This window comes from Pipistrellus kuhlii, unplaced genomic scaffold (genome assembly GCF_014108245.1).
Source record: "Pipistrellus kuhlii isolate mPipKuh1 unplaced genomic scaffold, mPipKuh1.p scaffold_m20_p_1, whole genome shotgun sequence".
Taxonomy (NCBI): domain Eukaryota; kingdom Metazoa; phylum Chordata; class Mammalia; order Chiroptera; family Vespertilionidae; genus Pipistrellus; species Pipistrellus kuhlii.
Genome location: NW_023425404.1, coordinates 70,889,996 through 70,909,941, shown reverse-complemented (window position 1 = coordinate 70,909,941; position 19,946 = coordinate 70,889,996). Strand labels below are relative to the sequence as shown.

Sequence of the window (19,946 nt, the reverse complement as noted above, 5' to 3'; positions counted from 1 at the left end):
TTATTTTAAACCTTCTCAGATCTTATTGTGTAGCCAAAGATGAATACTACAACTGTCGCTATATGCATACCATATCTAGAAATCAACTGATTTGTTAACATTTCTTCATTAAAGTTGTTCATCTCCTGCTCTACCCACGTCCATGTTGGGATACTAGTAATTCACACATCACTACCATTTCACTTTAATTATATCACGTTTTCCCTCTTTTGAGATGTAGAATTTTGAGGGGGGTGGGGAGTGACAAAGTAGCAGCAAATAATGAAGAGACAGAAAAACAACAACAAAAAAGTTATCTCCCCAGTTTAGGGTAGCTATTAATATATCTACTCAAAAGGACCCCAGATTTCATTCACATCCCCTCTTCAAAACCCTCACATTCCTACTTGGGATGAAATAAACAAAGAGCAATGATGCTGAAAAAAATTTGCACCAGGCTACATTTACTTCGTAATATTTTCCAAAGTTTAAGTACATATCAAAAATATTGAGGAAAGTTGAGAGTGGTCTAAAGCAGTACCTATCAAACTATCCTATATTCTTGCCTTGACTCGGAGAAAGGCATAAATTTTACACAATGACATTTCACAAAGTAGTATTTATCTTTACTTCATGCAATTCTATTTCATTGCTTTACCTCTTTAATTCACTACATTGATTTCACAACTTACTAATTGGTTGAGATGTACTTCTTGACAAATAACAGTCTAAGGGTAGAAAGAAAAATATATTTATACTTCCCCCAAAACAAAGGTATTTTGTCGTCAAGCTTAAACTGGTGCTTACTTAGCTTAAGATGCTAAGCTAAGAAACCACTCAAAGATAGTATATACTGAATGTCTCAGGTTCAGAATTCTCCACTCCCGAAACTACTGATGTTTGGAGTTTAGTTCCACTCAGAATTCCCTTTATCAAGAATTCCCCAGACTCCTAGGGCATTGTAGATATGCCCAAGAATTAACCTTGACTTGCTCGCCGTCACAGCCAGCAGACCCGAGCTCCACAGCTGTGGCTTTGGTAGCATCTCTGCCACCTCAGGCAGAGCTCAGCTATGACACTGCGACCGTGGGAGGCAGAGTACACTTTCCCTGCACCCGCTGAACAAGGGGAGGGAGAAGCCCAAGAGGAGAGTCAGCTGAGACAGGTCCTCCCCGTCACTCCCACAGCCCTTTCCCCTCACTGCTTTCCCATGCTGCCCTGGGGTGGTTGCTCAGGATGGGCTCCCGGCCGGGAACACACTTTTCCACAAACCATCACACCCTCTCCTCCCTCCTGAGCAGGGGAAGGCTCCTCGCCTCATGGTGAGGATGAATCCTCTCCTAAGAGCTCCACCATCCCAAGACTTCCACCATCTGCAGTCCGGCAGGCACCTCTGAAGTGCCAACCCCTGCTGAGGAGAGAATTCAAGCCTTTTCTCAGCAAACCATGCAGATCCCATGTGAACCTCATGTTCTAATTTTGAGGATCGGGCCAAAATCAAAGAAGCGACACAAATTTCACCTGGAGATAGCTGAGAATAAAATGTACCTAAAGGGGATTGTTTGGGGAGCTGATTCCAGCTAACTCACTTATCTTTGCCACCCAGCCACAGCATCTAGCCTATGCTAACTAGCCTACGCATCGCCGCTTTCTTGCTATCATGTTTCTAGGATACAAATAATATTTTCTCCAAGAAGACTGCTAATCAGTAAGCAGAGGTGCCTAATTTGCTTATTTAGAACCTAAATTCATTCATCCAGATCAGAAGTCTCAGTTAAGGTCAAACTCTGATAAGGGTCCTGGTCTGACTTTCCTGCAGAGCACAGCGTCTGAATCCGGAGGAGGACAGGGCGGGAGAGAGGCGGAGTTCCTAAAAAACGGTTCCGCTGGCTTCTCATACTTCTCACTAAAGAGTATCTGGAAGCGTAAGCAAAATATGTGGATTACATTTTCAGTTTTAAAAAATGGAAAAAATGACATGGTATAATATATTGCATTGTTTCCATCTTTTAATCTTAAGGTTAGATGTTTTCATTTACTCTCCAGAACAATCACTCCTCTTCTCCCCTAACATGGGAATATTGTAATAGCGGTTTGTAGTTCATCCTGGGGGTTACAATAAAACTTCCCCTAAGAACCTGGAAATAAGGTTGATAAGAGCAGTCTCTGATAAATAAAGTTTAAGATCAGCACAATGACCAAGAAGATAAAGTTACCTTTAAAGACAAAGAGTGGCTCCAGGTCTAGAAGGCCTAAGAGCACACTTACAGACTGAAACCCTCACTAAAGAGTCACACAGAAATGAGGAGAGCAGCCACCTACAGAAAGAAGAACAGAATCTCCCAGGCAAACTCCCCAGGCAACATCTCCGAGACTTCTGGACCACCCACAGACACTCCCAGAGGGACAGCAATGCTCCCAAGCACGTGGATCTTAATTCATCCAACGCCTTGTCCTCACCAAGCAGCCTTCCTCATGTGACATCAGGTGCAAGCCTGTAGGTATATGGGAGAGAAGGCACTGACCATACAAACTTGGACTCATCTACCCAACTGAGCCCACACCAAGCAAGGCCTTTGTCCTAAGCAACAGAGATACAGTGGAGAATTAAACATTTGAGATTCTTGGGGCTAACCCAAATAAGCAAACAAGATAACTGCAACTAGTGATAAGGACCATCATACAAAATAAGCAAGTTAATTGCTGGAAAGGGGGGATGCATCTTTTAAGAAGACATATCAGAAATAGCTACATTGAGAAAATCACCTTTAATATAAAACCAGAGGCTGACTCTAAGCATTTTCCAAAATGTAAAAAAAAAAAAAAAAAAAAAAAAGACAACCGGTCCAAATGGAGTCATTTGCGCTAAATCCCACGTCACCAAACTGAGACCTAACCTCACTGCAGTTGTAGCTTCTCAGGAATGTAATCTTAGTCAGTCAGTCAGTCTGGAATTTCCTGATCAGCACTAGCGAGGCAATCCACCTGCTTAGACCCCTTTTACCCCTAAAATGAGATGCCCTCACCTGAAACAAGCCACTCTTTCCCTGTCCCTCCTGCCTTTCTGCCTATAAAAGCCTCCCGTTCTTTCTGCTAGAGGGGATGCTGCTTGATTCATGAATCATTGAATAAAGGCAAATGGATCTTTAAATTGACTCAGTTGAATTTTGTTTTGTTTTTTAACAGCGGTTTTTAAGTAATTTTTTTAAGTTAAGTCTCAACACAATGGTAGAGAAGGCCATGGTGATTTAGACAGAGCAAGCGATGTGAAAGGGCATGTGAGGAATGTAGACAAGTTAGGTAAGTGTGGGCTCCTTTCTGTTCTTGCTCTTCACCAGACACAGCAAAGGCCCACCTCCTCCTAAAGCTCTCTGAGGCCTGTGCCTCCACGTGCCTGAACCTGTCTGCACCGCTGGCTCACTGTCTGATGATGATCCAGAACCTGCCAAGCAAAGACAGAGGCAGAGGGAACGGGAAATGCTCTGAGGCAAGAACCAGCCTAACGTTTCTTTGGAATTTCCAATATGCCTGGAGCTTTATGCATAATGGGAAAGTAACAGGAAACACGGCTAGAGAAGCTGGCACAGGCAGAGCCACAGAAAGAGATGTGGGATTTACTGTAAGCTAACAGGAAGCAAGGGCCTAACATGACCTGACTTACATCTTTAATAGATCCCTTGGCTACAGTGTGGAGAATGAGCTGCAGAAGCAGAGGGGCCCTAGAAGTAGCCCAAGCAGCAGTGACCTTGCTGGGCGGAGGAGGGGGTTTCTCAGAAGAGAAGGCAGGGGCAGCAGCAGCAGTGCTGGGGAGAAGGAATGGCTTCAGGGTACGTTTTGGAGAAGAACAGCCAGAACTTGTTAACAGACATATACATATGCATATGCATATGCATATACATACACATACACATACACATACACATACACATATACATATACATATACATATACATATACATATACATATACATACGCATACATATAGGGCAAGGAATCGTGCCTTGGCTTGGCAAAGAGCGGTGACTTTTACTGAAACTGGGAAGACTGAGCAGGGGAGGTATGGGGGAGGGGATTAAGAGCTTGTTGATGGGCATATCCGGTTTGGGATGCTCACTGGAGACACAGCAGAAATATCAATTAGGCAACTGGGTGGGGCTCATGGGAGAATAATGGAATGAATCTACACATTTAGAGATTATCTGCACCTAAATGGACCCTTAAAGTCATGGTATTTCCATCCCTGTGACAGTTGTTTTTTATTGTAAATTAGGAAATAGAGAAATTCATGAAGGCAGAGGGAGCCAAGCTGGGCCTTCCTCTCTGCTTTGCCATTTACCTCAACTGAGAGCTGCTTCAATAGGTTGTTTTGTTGTGTTCCCATACATAAAACACTGTGCCCAATTCCCCCTTTTTCTTGTGGATCACTGTGGAAATCTGAAAAACTGACAGGCACTTAAAGTCCTGTTTTTAAATGCCGCGCTGGTGCGGCCCAGCGGTGGAGCCCGTGGGAGGCCATGGTTTGATTCCCTCAGGGCACACGCCCAGGCTGCTGCTCAGTCCCCAGGAGGGGGCGTTCGTGAGGCAGCTGACGGACCACTTTTCTCTCTCATTGATGTTTCCACCCGTCTCTCCCTCTCCTTTCCTCTCTGGAATCAATAAAAATATATCCTTTAAAACATGGATAGTGCTTATTTGGTTATATAAAGAACTATTACACAAATACAGGGTAAACTTTAAGCAGATTAGGAGACCAAACTCAATGACCAGAGTTGATGACTTTGTACTCTATGCTTACAGAATATTTGAGAACATCATAAGAGAATGATGGTTGCAAAATCACTTGATGAAATAAACATCAAAAAAGCATTAATAGAAACTCTAGAATTAAATTAACATGAAATGATTTCAATTTATCCCTTTAAGTCATTAACTACCACTATGCAATTATTGCCTTGACTTCCTACATTCCCGGGGCTTTTTTCTCAGCAGAGGAGACAGACATCCTGTGGGACAGAGCTGAGGAGAGGCAGGTGTAGGGTGCTTTCTACGGAGGCAAGAAGATGACAGGTAATTCCAATGTGAGAAGGTAAGCAAATAGCCGAGAGGTGATTTCTCAAACACTGAACATAACCTTGGTTGCTTTTACAAAAACTTTACATTCCTACTTGGAATAAAAGTTTCCATTTTCACTTCAGTATTATTGAAGTAACTAAATGAAGTAAATCCACACATTAATGTTTCTAGGAGACCTTAACAGCATTTTTAGTGGAGTCTTTTAAAGAGATTTCCATTCTCCTTTATCATTTACCACTTTTTCTGTATAAATCTGAAAGATTTTGGAGAGCAACAGTCAATTTTTCTTAAAAACCCAACCCTGCCGAGACCGGTTTGGCTCAATGGATAGAGCGTCGGCTTGGGGACTGAAAGGTCCCGGGTTCGATTCCGGTCAAGGGCATGTGCCTTGGTTGCGGGCACATCCCCAGTAGGGGGTGTGCAAGAGGCGGCTGATCGATGACTCTCTCTCATCGATGTTTCTAACTCTCTATCTCTCTCCCTTCCCCTCTGTACAAAATCAATAAAATATATTAAAAAAAAAAAAAAAAAAAAAAACCCAACCCTGCATTTACTTATGGGAACCACAGGGAAGGGTAGCCTTAGAGGAAGCAGAGGAGAGGGGAGAAGTAGAGCCCCCGACTTCCCTTTTACTCCACCCCACGCTGCTGCGGAGCTGCCCCTTTAACTGGAGGAGCTGTGTTCCAGGGGCTGAGACACTCCTCCCTGCTGCCAGCGGGAGAGCAGCCAGGCCTGCATTCCACCTAAGCTGGTTCCTAGCCATTTCTGTTACCCTTTAGTGCCGTCTCCTTTTCAAGAACCTGTGAGAGCCCAGGCAGCTTGGCATTCTGGCTCTTTTGTTTGCTCTTTCTCCCCAGCCCCTCCTTTCCTCTCTTGGACACTCTTTCCTGTGGCAACAGGGTCCAGAATCCCCTGGACCAGCCTGAGAAAGCTGAGCCAGACTTAAGCTTTGAGAAACATGCTTTCTCTTTAACTGCGCATCTTTCCTCTCATTCTGATGGCTGCACAAGACATTGAGTGTTAAGAGTCGAGAATCTTTTGGTCTTTGTTTTTGTTTTGTTTTTTAAATATATTTTCACTGATTTCAGAGAGGAATGGGGGGGGGGGGGAGAGAGAGAGAGAAACATCAGTGATGAGAGATAATCACTGATCCGCTGCCTCCTGCATGCCCCACACTGGGGTTTGAGACCACAACCCAGGCAGGTGCCCTGACTGGGAACTGAACTGTGGCCTCCTGGTTCATAGGTCAAGGCTCAACCACTGAGTCATGTTGACCAGCTGGTCCTCGGTTTCAAAATCATTTAGGATAAACTGTCTTAGGTCAAAGAATTTCCCTTAAGATCTTGTGTAACTGACTGGAAATTTACATTGTGGTCTGGGTCCAGTGCCCTGATTAGTTATAAAGCTGCCTTGCTTTGCTAGTCATTGACCGGAACACGCATTTTGTTCAGGGACCTGGAATAGAGGAATGGCTATGGCAGGGCAAGATTCACTGTGTTTTGGGGTCCCTAAGTCAAAATCTCTATTATAACACTCTTTACTAGCACCATCATTTCATTATTATCAACAGTCAGACTTGTTAAGGCCTCTAAAAGCCCCAGACATTTTTTCAATATCTGAACTTTAGGCTAGTTGTGAAAAAAAAAAAAAAAGAACATTTGTCCTGCACAATAAATTGTGCCTGGATGAAGTGACTCATCCCAAAAAAAGAGCACTTCCCTTCCTTATTGCGCCAGGACCCGCTGTAGGACACAGCGGTAGCATCAACTCATCAGAAGGTCATCACAGGCACACACTCACAGCCACAGCTCCGTTTGAGATTTTACCTGTGAGAGTATTTATTAAATCTTTTGTAATAGTTTTATTCTCCCTACTTTTCTGCATTATCCCCTAAGGTCAATTTTATTCTAGACACTCAGCCCAGGAAGTAAAATCAGGAGAGAATTCTTCCGTGCGTATCTACAAAGATAATGCTTTCAAACCGGTTCTTCCAGTTTCCTTCTGAGACGTTTTCTCACTGAGAATGACAGAACTTGGGCTCTCTGTGCCACAGCCTTTTCAGTCTTCCATCTGGAGTGGACCTGAGCCCAGAAACCTCCCTTACCTTTAGTTGAACTAGATGCACATCCACATGCTTGCTGTCTGAATCCTGCTGGACTGAGTGGGTTAGGTCTCGGACCCTCTCTGAGGTCATCCGGAGCCAGGTCTCGATTTCAGGTAAGTGAAGGACAATCTTCCAGTCGGCCCCGGTATGCAGTGGGGGTGGCTTTTCATACTGCTGGTCAGAATCCATATCCTTTGCCGCTTCTACCCCCTCACCCTGCTCCACGGTGGGTGTCAAGTTGATGGCCATGGGTGAAGCATCAGTAGCCATGGGATCCAGGTCCTGTGACCTCAGGGGGGATAGTGTCACACTCATGGTTAGCATGGAGAAGTCTAAATCTTACTTCTTTCCAAAACAGCTGAAAGGCAAGAGGAAAGAAGAAAGCAGGAGAGTCAGACAAGATTGCCAAATAAAGAAATGATACTTCACAGAAGAAACAGGATTTCTAAATTTAGCCAGATTTCTAAATTAAGAAACCATAACTCATAGCAAAACCAGAAAGAGGTGTTTTAAGTTTCTACGTAGTAGCCCCAAGACCCAGCATATAATAGGAACACAAAACCATGTGGCATTGCCTACCCCAGCGTCGATTCTCTCCTCATTCCTTAGTAACAACATCCTGGTTTTCAGCTGTGCCTATTCCTGCCAAGAATTTAAAAGTGCATTCCCTATCTCCATCATAGCTAGGTGTGGCCAAGTGGCTAAGTTCTGACCAATGAGCTGTAAGTAGAACTCCTGCGTAGAGAGTTGGGAAAGCTGCTTAACAGGAGCTGACTCCATTAGGAGGGGCCCCCGTTTTGCCCTTCGGCTTTCCCCCTTCTCCTAGCCCAGCGGTCGGCAAACTCATTAGTCACAGAGCCACATTTCAGCAGTACGACTGAAATTTCTTTTGAGAGCCAAAATTTTTAAACTTAAACTTCTTCTAACATCACTTCTTCAAAATAGACTCGCCCAGGCCATGGTATTTTGTGGAAGAGCCACACACAAGGGGCCATGGTCCTAGCCTGTAACATGGACTTCCAGGTGCTTCTCAGACCAGAAGATGCCTCTGAGTATGTCAGGTAGAGGATGGCAAAGCAAAGCGGTAGGAACACGGATCCCACACGATAACGAGGAACTGCTGGGCTGCTGCCCTGGACTTCTTTGATTCTGAGAAAGACAACCTTCTGTCTTGTTTAAGCCTCATGAATGTTTGGGGCTTTCCTACAAGCATCCAAACATCATGTGGATTACTGAAACCAGTATATTCAAGTCATGGGATAACAAGAGAGGGAACATGTTTGAGTTGGTGGAAATAGTGTGCTGAATTCAGAGAAGGCTGTTCCTTTCTATGATTTGTTAGATAAATAGACATCATGTAGTAATTCCAAACATTTACTTTCCTGAAAAGTATAAATCATGAGATTAACTAACTCTCAACCTAAATGAAATTAGTATTTAGTCATGCTGAAATTTTGAGGCCTGGAATTTCAAGAGTAATAAATTGCTCTTAAACATATAACATTAAAATGTTAATCAAAAACATGAAAAAGAATTTAAGTGTAGGTCATAATAAGGTAAGGTTACTTTTTAAGATAAAGTTGATAAGATAAATTATCCAGCAATGTGAAAGATAAATTACCAATATATTATAAAGTAACCTTTTGGCCTTGTACACTAAACATTTTAAATAGACATTATTTTTAATTTCAGGAGCTTCTTTTACTCAAGGCAATGGGTTTCATATCCTTTTAAAAGACTTTTTCTGGTTCTACATATTCAAGTCACTTTATAGCACCTTTCATCTAAAGATGAAATATAAAATTAAATGTGATTATCAGAAAGTAGCCCATGTGCCTTTAGATCCTGAATATTCACTTAATATCAACAAAAAATTATGTAACGACTCTGGCTGGTGTGGCTCAGTTGGTTGGGCATTGTCCTGGGCATGAAGGGTTGTCAGTTCAATTCTGGGTGAGAGCACATGCCCAGGGTACAGACTCGGTCCCAGGTAAGTGGACAAATGTTTTTCTTACATCAATGTTTCTCTCTCTCTCTCTCTCTCTCTCTCTCTCTCTCTCATTTTTACTCTCTCTCCCTCTTCCCTTCCTCTCTGTCTAAAAATCAATACAAATTCTTTATAAAATATTTTACCTACAAAAACGGGGGAAGGAGGTAAAGAAAGATCCCAGTTTGACTAGGAACATGTAATTTTCCATACAGGAATTGGCACAGGTAATTAAAATACTGTTGAATTAACAAAAGCCTTAACAATAAGTTACTGCTGCCCTGGCCAGTGTAGCTCAGTTGGTTGACCATCGTCCTGTGCACCAGAAGGATGCTGGGTTGCAAGCCTGATCATTGGGGTATGCAGGAGGCATCCAAATGATGTTTCTCTCACATTGATGTTTCTCTCTCTAAAGTCAATAAAAATTTTTAATAAATAAAATTAAAAGTTATTCCTAAGTCATGCTTCTAAAATTTTCTAATTCTATACTATGCTGCCCCTACTTAACTTATTGAGCATCATATTTTTTAATTAAATAAGGAGGTTTACAGATAAATTTTTAAAGCAAAGTTATTTGCTAAAAGTAAAATATTATGAAAAAAATATTATTTTATCACTTTGGCACCCGCCTTTGAGAATGGTACTTGCCTTTTAGGCTTCAATTCAACAGCTTCCTCCGCCCGAGCATCAGAGGGAGAAATCTACACCCCACATTTTTAAATACCGTTTTAAAATAACATAGTAATACCTGGCTATTTTTAATTAGAAAACATCAAAGTTTCACTGAAGGGATAAAACTTCAAGAAGAATAAGCTACCACACTACTTACAAAACTATACCCTAGCCTAAAACAGATTCTGATTTCCCAAAAGCCATTTTTAATTTTTAATCAATCCCTGCCCTCTGGGGGATCTGCTTAGAATCACCATCACAGAGAGGGAACCTGATACACAAAAGTTAATAAAGGTTTCTAATGGAAGGTCACAGAACTGGGGTAAGCAGCGGGGACACTGGTGTCACAGTGGTTCCCTTTAAAAAAAAAAACAAAAAAAAAACAAACAGATTCATCCAAACAAGAAAACTGAATGCCAGGGCGGTGTACAATGAACTCTTTAAGTCACACCCACACCCATTTGCCCCTAGAGCCCTGCATAGCTGATACATGATGCCTGGTCACTGTGTTTTATCTGAAACTCCTAAATCAAGGTGTGCCTTCTCTGGAACATACATCATACTGTAAACTAAAGAACATGCCAAAGAACTGGCTCAGTGCAATTTATGTCCCAACATACATTTCTATAAATATCAGCAGGCTGTGCACCAAGCAAGCACAGTGCAGTTTTGTGCAATTTAGGGTAAGATGCTCCACATTTCTGGGTCCTAGTTTCCTTATTTGTAAAATGACAAAATTGGCCTCCATGATCTGTAAGATTCCATCTGTCACTAAAAATCTATTTACCCAGAAATAAGCAAACTACTGCAAGTATCCAGCCTGTACCAAGAGCTGTGTAGCTACTAAGCAATGGCCTTCCATTTTACCAAAGCCCACAAACAGCATCACTAGATGTGTCCTACTTAGTGGAAAGAGAGAAATTATCACCATGCAAACACATTTTGTAAATCATTATTTACACAGTAAGTGTTGCTAATTCTTTCCGGAGGAGCAAATATAGGAGATTATCCCCTCTGAGAGCTTGCAATTTAAGACTGACAACACAAACGGATGTAATTATATAGATAACAATAAAATAATATTAAATAAAGCCAGAGCTGTGTGTGCATCTCAAATGAGTAAATCACAAATAAACTCTACATTCAAGCTGCCAAAACAAAATTTTCCTGCTTTAAAAAATTTCAACCTGAATGTGATGTTTCTATATTTAACTGATCAAACTGTAAACAAGAGAATCTTCTTAACCCAAAAAAGTAAAGCATTTTACTCGAGTTTTATTTTAGCTTCTGTCTATTTACTTTCCATAACTTATAACTTTGCCACTGGGGAAAAAATACCATGTGTCTCATAACAGCATAGCAAACCTGGGAAGTGGCATATATTTGATTAGCTACCAATTTTCATGGAAAATAATTACTATAAACATGTAATTATTAATTCTAGCAGTTCATTTTTAAATGACTACCCTCAGATAACCAAACTCTATTTCTGATTTTTACAAAGTCACATCTGATTTAAAATATAAAGTTTATAATTTAAAGGAAAACTGTTTCACATTTTGAAGACTTACAGTAATACCTTTGTGTATATGTTCCCTACCCTTCTCACGACTATTCAAGCATGAGAATTAATTCTTCCTATCAAATTAATTCTTCCAATTGAATGCAAACAAATAGTAGAAAATTCAGCACAAGTCTACATGTTCTTCTAAGTACTATAAATTTTGTATTCTTCCTTTATCAGGCATCTTGCAATAAGACTCCTTGCTAGAGAAATTAAAAAAGGAGAAGAAAAGGTCGGTAGACAACAGCTCCTGAAGACGCAAATGAAAGCACTGATTTGAGTGTTACAGGTACCCACCCAGTTACAATTCTGACTCCAGAGCCGTGAGAGGACAGATCAACCAGCACCCAGTGGCCTCTGCCTCCCCCGCGTTCCCCCATCAAATGCTTATCTGTGGCCACCTTTCCAGCATTAGAGATAATACCACCTTTATCCCAGCAACTGTTAAAAATAACATAGATCAGATCCTTTCTTTTTCACAAATCCAGAGAAGATTCAACATTTAAAGTGTAAAAGCTGAAAACAGTAAGGATTTTAAAGAGTATTATTTTGCTTTAATCTATGTAAAAGGTTTTCCAATGACACTCTATTTATTATCTTATAGGAACAGAAGAAACATACCATGGATTGCTTCCTAACAAGGACTGGTTCTGCTAGCTCCCTGACAGTCCACAGGTGGTGAGTCGAAGCCTGACATTAGCAGAATACGTTCTATTTGAACACAACACATTTAAAATTAGGAGAGGGTTCCTCTACCAAGCTAGCAGGCAGAAAATGCAGCTATACAGCCTCAGAGCTGCCCACCCTTTCTCCCTTCGCTTGTGGTTTTCTCTCTTAAATAGAAGGATAGAAAAGCCGGGAATCTGCCGACTGTACTCACTGTAAATGCTTTTGTCCCTAAAAGTCCTTCAGGATTAAACGCCTGGCTCCTCCTCCTCTCCCCCCTCGGGTTCTCTTCTCGTGGCCAAACAAGCTAGAGACCAGCGCAGGTCCATAGGGCACCAGCTTCAAACACCCTCAGTGGCCTAAATCGCTTGCAGAGAGAGGGCTGCTGTGCTGTCCCTTTCGGGAAGCTAATGTGTAAGCTCCAGGCCTGTGTGGTTATAGGCAGGCTTCTGTGAACAAGCAGTGATAAGTGAGCTGAGGAAAAGGAGACAGTTGCCAAAACAAGGATCGCTATGGGAAAGAATGGGTGGACGGAGCACATCCAGTCACAGTGTAGAAGAATCAAGACTGTATACCCAGAAAACGGAACAATCCTAAAGCAGGATAAATAACTCTGGAAATACATTAATAGTACTATATTAACATACCCAGCTGACAGAGCCAATCTGCGTTAAACAGGTTCAAGTTCTCTCTCTTTTCTTAAGAAGAAATTGTTCTTTTCAAGCAAGAGCATCATCGTGTGTACAGTTAGAGAAGCAGTCTTATCATTAAGCAAATCAAACCCACGCCTAAATATGTAGTCTTTCTGTGCTCTGCTTACTTCAAAAGCAAGTGAGAAACCAAAGCATAATCCTAGCCAAACTGAACAAGCCTGCCTTCTACAAAGCACATGTTGTAAAATCGAGGTGGAGAGAATTGTTAGGCATCACTAAGTGTCCATATTTCTCCCTCTTCATTTTTTCTTTCAAACGCTCATTATCATGCTTCACAGAAGCTATTCATAGAGACACTGAGTTTTGAGATAAAATAAAAGTTACACTGGAATGTTTTTATTTTTGTCTGAGGTTAGTTCTCATGCTGACTGCAATAAGGAAAAAGAACCACTGATCTAGGTAAAGCAGGACATTTAATTAACTGATTTCCTGAATGTGCTGTGTTTTTATGTTATCTTCGCAGAGCCTCATTCTAGACTCCTGGAATCAGGTACAGGATGCACGTCTCAACTCATTTCTTTTTCCTTATTGCAGTCAGCATGAGAACTAACCTCAGACAAAAATAAAAACATGAACCTGTTTAACACAGATTGGCTCTGTCAGCTGGATATGTTAATATAGAACTATTAATTTATTTCCAGAGTTATTTATCCTGCTTTAGGATTGTTCCATTTTCGGGATATACAATCTTGATTCTTCTAAACTGTGACTGGATGTGCTCCGTCCACCTATTCTTTGGTTGAGTATCTAGTCCCTGCCACTCAGACTCATTTGGCTGCATCACCCAGTCAGCTTCGAACGGTGCCCAGGGTCAGGAGTATGTGGACCTGGACTCAGGGAACACTAATGAGTGTTCCTACTTCTCACCCCACCCCCAACTTGCTAATAATCACCTTTAAGCATTAGGCAGCCTCTTAAAAGGAAAAGGACTTGTAAAACTCTAAAACATAATAGATGCAGTTGTCGCTTTTGTCAATGCTATTAATACAAACTTAATACTCACATATGTATGGGAACCTCACAATAAATGAGAGAGTCAGAGACCCCCAACCTCTGGAGAAGAGAGAGGCTGGAGATTCAATCAATCACCAGTGGCCGATGATCTAATCAATCATGCCTTTGTAATAAAGCCTCCATAAAAACTCAAAGCACAGGGTTCAGAGGGCCTCCTGGCTGGTGAACAAGAATGCATCCACATGCTGGGAGGTGGTACACCCCAAACTCCATGAGGATGGAAGTCCTGTGCTCAGGACCCTTCCAGGCCTCACCAGATGTATCTCTTCATATAGATGTTCATTTGTACCCTACTCTCCATTGTAATAAGAGGTGGTCTAGTCAGTAAACTGTTTTATGCCTTCTGTGAGTGGTTCTGCAAGTTAATCCAACCTGAGGAGGAGGTCGTGGGGACCTGAGGAGGGTTCAATTTATAGCCAGTCAGTTGATCAGACCCACACGTAACCACCTGGACTGGTCATTGGCATCTGAAGTAGAAAGAGGGAGGGAGACAGTCTTGTGTGGCTAAGCACTTAAACTGGGGGATTTGACACTGTCTTCAAGTAGATAGTGTCAGAATTGAATTAAATTATAGGACAGCTATCTGCTATCAGAGAACTGCTTGGTGTGCGGAAAACCACCACTCACTTGGCGCTCTGACGTGCCAGAGGTGTAGTATTGAGAGTAGAGGAGACACATTTTTCCAAAATGGCAACACTGGAAGCTAGAAGACAATTGTTTCCCTTAGGGAGGAAAAGAAACCTAGCATAGAATCCTATACCAAGAATACCAAATTACTAGAGGCCGGGTGCACAACATTTATGCACTAGGGGAGGAGGGGTCCCTGCCTGACCTGTGCCCTTTAGCAGTCCAGGAGTCCTCTGGGGATGTACAGCTAATGGCTGGAGTGGGCCTAAGCCACAATCAGACGTCCTTAGCACTGCCGCAGAAGCAGGAGAGGCCCTCACCACCCGTGCTGTGTTCACCAGCCATCAACCGGCTTGTGGCTAAGCAATGCTCCCCCTGTGGGAGCGTACTGAAAACCATGAGCATCTGCTCCCTGGTGGTCAGTGCATGTTATAGCAACCAGTCATCTGCCGTTCAGTCAATTTGCATATTACCCTTTTATTATATAGGATAATCAAATGTTAGGATAGAATAGAGATATTTTCAGATATTTAAGGTCATACACACACACACACACAAAAAAAATCATACACACTTTTTCATGAGATACCAGAATATCTCTAGATACTCAACAAAAATTAGAGAGAGAGAAAGAGACAGAGAGAGAGGAAAAGAGAGAGTAAACCAAGAAAAAGAAAAACATAGAATGTAGAAAGCAGAAGACCTAATACTCCAGGGTGATTAAAAATGGAAAACTTGCCCAGAGTAAGTAGAAGGAAGAAAATAATAAAGATCAGAGTGGAAATAAATGATGTAGAGACCATAAAAAAAACTACATAAGATCAACAGAACCAAGAATTGGATCTTTGAAAGGATTAAGATCATATATCATAACCAAGTGGGATTTATTCCAGGGACACAAGGATAGCACAATGTCCACAAATCAATAAACATAAACAAACTGAAAGACAAAAACCATGTTATCATATCAATTGATACAGAAAAAGCATTTGATAAAATCCAACACCCTTTTTGATAAAAACTCTCAGCAACATAGGAATAGAGGGATCATACCTCAACATCATAAAAGCTTATATGACAAACCTATAGCCAACATCATACTCAGTGGACAAATACTAAAACCATTTCCCCTAAGAACTGAAATAGATTGTGATGCTCACATTTACCATGCCTATTCAACATAGTATTGGAAGTGCTAGCCATAGCAATCAGACAAGAAGAAGAAATAAAAGGTATCCAAATTGGGAAAGAAGCAATAAAACTGTCATTATTTCCAGATGACCTGTTATTGCACATAGAAAACCCTAAAAACTCTATAAAAAAAAAAAAAAAAAAAAAAAAAAAAAAAAAAAAACACTACTAGACTTAATAAATGAATTCAGCAATGTAGCAGGATATAAATCAACACCAAAAAAAATCTATGGTTTTTTAAATACACCAATAATGAACTCACAGAAAGAGAAATTTAAAAAACAACCCCATTTGCTACTGCAACAAAAAATTTAAGATACTTAGGAATAAACTAAATAAGGATGTAAAAGACTGTACTCAGAAAACTATAGGATGTTTAAAACGGAGATAGAGGAAGACATAAACAAGTGGAAGAATATACTGAGTTCATTATAAAAATATCCATACTACCCAAAGCAATCTATAGATTCAATGCAATCTACATTAAAATACCAACCACATATTTCACAAACCTAGGACAAACTCTCCAAAAATGTATATTGGGGGGGGGGGGGGGGGGAGGAATCCCAAATAGCCACAGCAATCCTGAGAAAGAAGAACAGAGTATGAGGGATCACAATACAAGATATCAAGCTATATCACAAAGCCACTGTTCTCTGGTACTGGCACAAGAAGAGACATATAGACCAACGGGACAGCACAAAGAACCCAGAAATCAACCCAAATCATTATGTTCAATTAATATTTGACAAAGGAGGCAAGGGTATACAATGGAGTCAAGACAGTCTCTTCAACAAATAGTGTTGGGAAAATTGGACAGATACCTGCAAAAAATTAAATTAGATCACCAACTTATATTACACAGAAAAATAAACTCAAAATGGATAAAGGACTTATACGTAAGATAGGAAGTCATAAAAATCTTAGAAGAATCCATAGGCAGCAAAATATCAGACATATCTCTTAACAATATGTTTACCAATACATCTCTTAGGACAATGGAAACTAAGGAGAAAATAAGCAAATGGGACTATATCAAAATAAAAAACATTTGCACAGCAAAAGAAACCATCAACAAAATAACAAGAAAGCCCGCCTCATTGGAGAACATATTTGCCAATGTTACATCTGATAAGGGTTTAATCTCCAAAATTTATAGGAAACTCATACAACTTAACAAAAGGAAGGAAAGCAATCCAATCAAAAAATGGGCAAAGGACTTAAATACGCACTTTTCGGAAGAGCACACAAGGAAGGCCAAGAGACATGTGCTGGGGGTGGGGGGGGGGGGAGAACAGGCAGGGAGAGGTCAATGGGAGAAAAAGGAGACATATGTAATACTTTTAACAATAAATAAATAAATAAATAAATAAATAAATAAATAAATAAATAAAAGCAAAATAGAAGCAAAAACTCAGGGTGGAAACTCTATACCAGGTAAAGAAAGCATCCAGTCCAAATTGGAAGAGGTCATAAGGCTCTCATAAAAACTGTGTCAAACAGACAACTTTGAGAAATAAAACCTGATGTGAATAAACATATTTACCTAGAAGTGTTTTATTCAATTGGTGGCAAATTATGGAGTTAAATTAGAATAAATACCTAAGAAGGTGAGCAAATAATAATGATAAACTTTAATAATAGTGAATAGGAAATAATGCTTTTGAAAATCCTGGTCTTTGAGAGTTTATCCCCTGTAGCGTGCCTGCTGTTTATATGGGAACAGCAGTGTGCTAGTTATTTGATATGTTCTCATGTTGCAGCATCAAAAGCAAAATCAGATGTAACATTAGTAGAAAGATTTGCCTTAAGTTTATGAGTTGTTTCAGCCGGACTTAGTTGTCTTCAAAAATAAACGTTATTCAATCCAGACTCTATCTGTTTGTGGGATAAATAATGAAATAGCTTGACCTTCCTCTTGATCACTTAATCACCTCTGGCTTTCTTAATGAGATCAGATTTAGTTCATAGGAAGCAGTTCTTTCTTAAAGGGATTATTTGTGTGAGACAAATATTGAATTAAGGCACAGTGAACATTTATTTCCTATTCACCCCCACATCCCAGATACGTACATGTAAAAGGGATCTTCTTTAGTAGATTATGATATGAGATTGCAAATACTCATGGGAAACAGCAAAGGCTCTTAACTACCCAAAGGTCTGATGTGATCAGAGATTCTCCCTCTGAATGTTGTTTATTACAGAAAAAAATAATTGAAAGTCTGGCATTATGTCTGCTTTTTTAATTATTAAATAATGTTCAAGCACTTCTTCCCAGTCAGCCATCTAAGTTGAAGGCAAGTGTCTGATAAAGGATGACTTGTTCTGACATGAATTGGTGTTTTAAAAAACAATTCCTAGAACAAATAAAAGTTAAATATCATGAACCTTCAAAGAAAAATAAAATACATGTTTTCTAGTAAAAAGCAGATAGTACAAGCCCATAAATATTTTTGTTCCCTGTATGCTGGTAGACGATAAAAGCATGAGGCATAAATCATCTTAGCACAACTTCATCTTCATTGATTTTTTTGTCTTTTTCTCAATAAATTATTTATTATCTTGCTTAATGAAATAAACAGCAATAACAGGAACTGCTGAGTCAGGGCTAATGACCTAAAAGCCTTTTAAATAAACCTTTAAAAAAGTAGATTGAATATTACAAAATGTATTGCCAGATTTCCCTTTCAGCAAAGATGGAAAAATAGATTTTAAAACATTTAGAAGCTCCCCCAAAACACAGAAGTACAACGGATAAAAGATACTGACTGCTATCGCAGGTCAGTCCATACACTCTCCCCTTTGCCATAAGAGTGCTAAAGCCTAAGTTAAAACTCCCTAGACATTTGGTCTTATCACTTACCACTAACCAAGCTGTGGACATCATTCAAGCATATGAACATCATCCAAGAGTGGCTGTCATCCAGAAGTTAGTCAGATCCTTGAAAGCTTTTTAATTTTTATATCTTGCTTTGTTAGCAATAGTTGCAATTGATGTGACACTCAGACACAATTGGTCTTTCTCCAACAGGCTCTAAAAGTCACCCATTTATAATTTTTCAATTAGTGCTTCACAATCATATGACACAACTATTTTGGTCTTACTTAGTCATTGCAGCTAAATGAATCTCAGACAAATCCTGCTTTCATCGCTTCTATCCATTGTGTTCTTTGCCCTGATCCATCATCATTGTTAACAGTTCTGTATGATTCAAACATTGATTTGGAAGGACCTTTGAATGAGTTTCCTTGACAAGAAATGTTACTTCCTATGCCTGAAAATGAACAACCCAGAATATTTCATTCATGTACAGCTGACTCAGTTTTTAGAGTAAGGGCATTCTGAATGACCTTTAATTAAAATGGAGTTTATAAGGAGAGAGTTATAATCTATTTATGTTTAAAGTAATTACTGGTATGTAAGGACTTGGTATTACTATTTTGTTGTTTTTTGAGAGGAAGAAAGCAACAAATGAATTAAAATAACAGAATTAAAATAAATTCCTTTTTTAAAAAATATATTTTATTGATTTATATTTTTTAACAGAGAGGAAGGAAGAGGGGTAGAGAATTAGAAACATTGATGAGAGAAAAACATCGATCAGCTGCCTCCTATATACCTGCTACTGGGAATGTGCCCACAACCAAGGTACATGCCCTTGACCGGAATCAAACCTGGGACCCTTCAGTCCGCAGGCCGACGCTCTATTCACTGAGCCAAACCGGTTAGGGCTCTTATTGTCTTTCTTCATGATTTATATTTTTAGTGTAACTACTAAAACTTTTTTTGTGTGGTTACTATGAGACTTAATAAAACATTTTATAGATGTTTACAAGGTTCAAAAGTCTATATTAAGTGATAACACCTTAATTTTAACTTATTTTAAAAACCACATTTTCCTCTTCCTGCCATATTTTATGCTGCTAATGTCATGCTTTATCTTTTTTTATATTGTGCATCCATTATCAAATTATTGTAGCCTTAGCTATTTTTAATATTATTCTTTCAGCTTTTTTACTAACTACAATAAAAATAAAAGTGATTTACACACCACCATCACATTATTAGGATTCTAAATTTGCTATATATTTACCTTTACCAGTGAGTTTTGTTTTCATAAGGTTAGTGTTCTTTCATTTGAACTTGAAGGACTCTTTGGAATTTCTTGTAAGGCAGGGCTAGTGGTAATGAATTCCCTTAGCTTTTGTTTGTCTGGAAATTTCCTTTTCTCCCCTTCATTTCTGGAAGACAGTTTTACCTTTAAGGCATATTTCTGTTTGGTTCTTATGATTTCTATTTCTTTATTACACTCATTTTGTTCATGCCTTGTTTTCCTGATTTTGTTTAGTTGTCTG

General features: G+C 39.8%; 1 protein-coding gene across 3 annotated transcripts in view; it reads right to left on the bottom strand.

Moving 5' to 3' along the window:
- AKAP6 (A-kinase anchoring protein 6) overlaps positions 1-19,946 on the bottom strand; it is a 451,051-nt gene that overhangs the window by 348,899 nt on the left and 82,206 nt on the right. For 2 of the 3 annotated variants that reach the window (XM_036451362.2, XM_036451376.2), the window contains exon 2: positions 7,157-7,514. In XM_036451362.2, coding sequence (XP_036307255.1) covers positions 7,157-7,480 — 324 coding nt within the window. In that variant the 5' untranslated portion in view covers positions 7,481-7,514. Of the gene's footprint in view, positions 1-7,156; positions 7,515-12,259; positions 12,369-19,946 lie in introns of those variants that run through there. The other variant, XM_045585282.1, reaches the window with a different exon arrangement.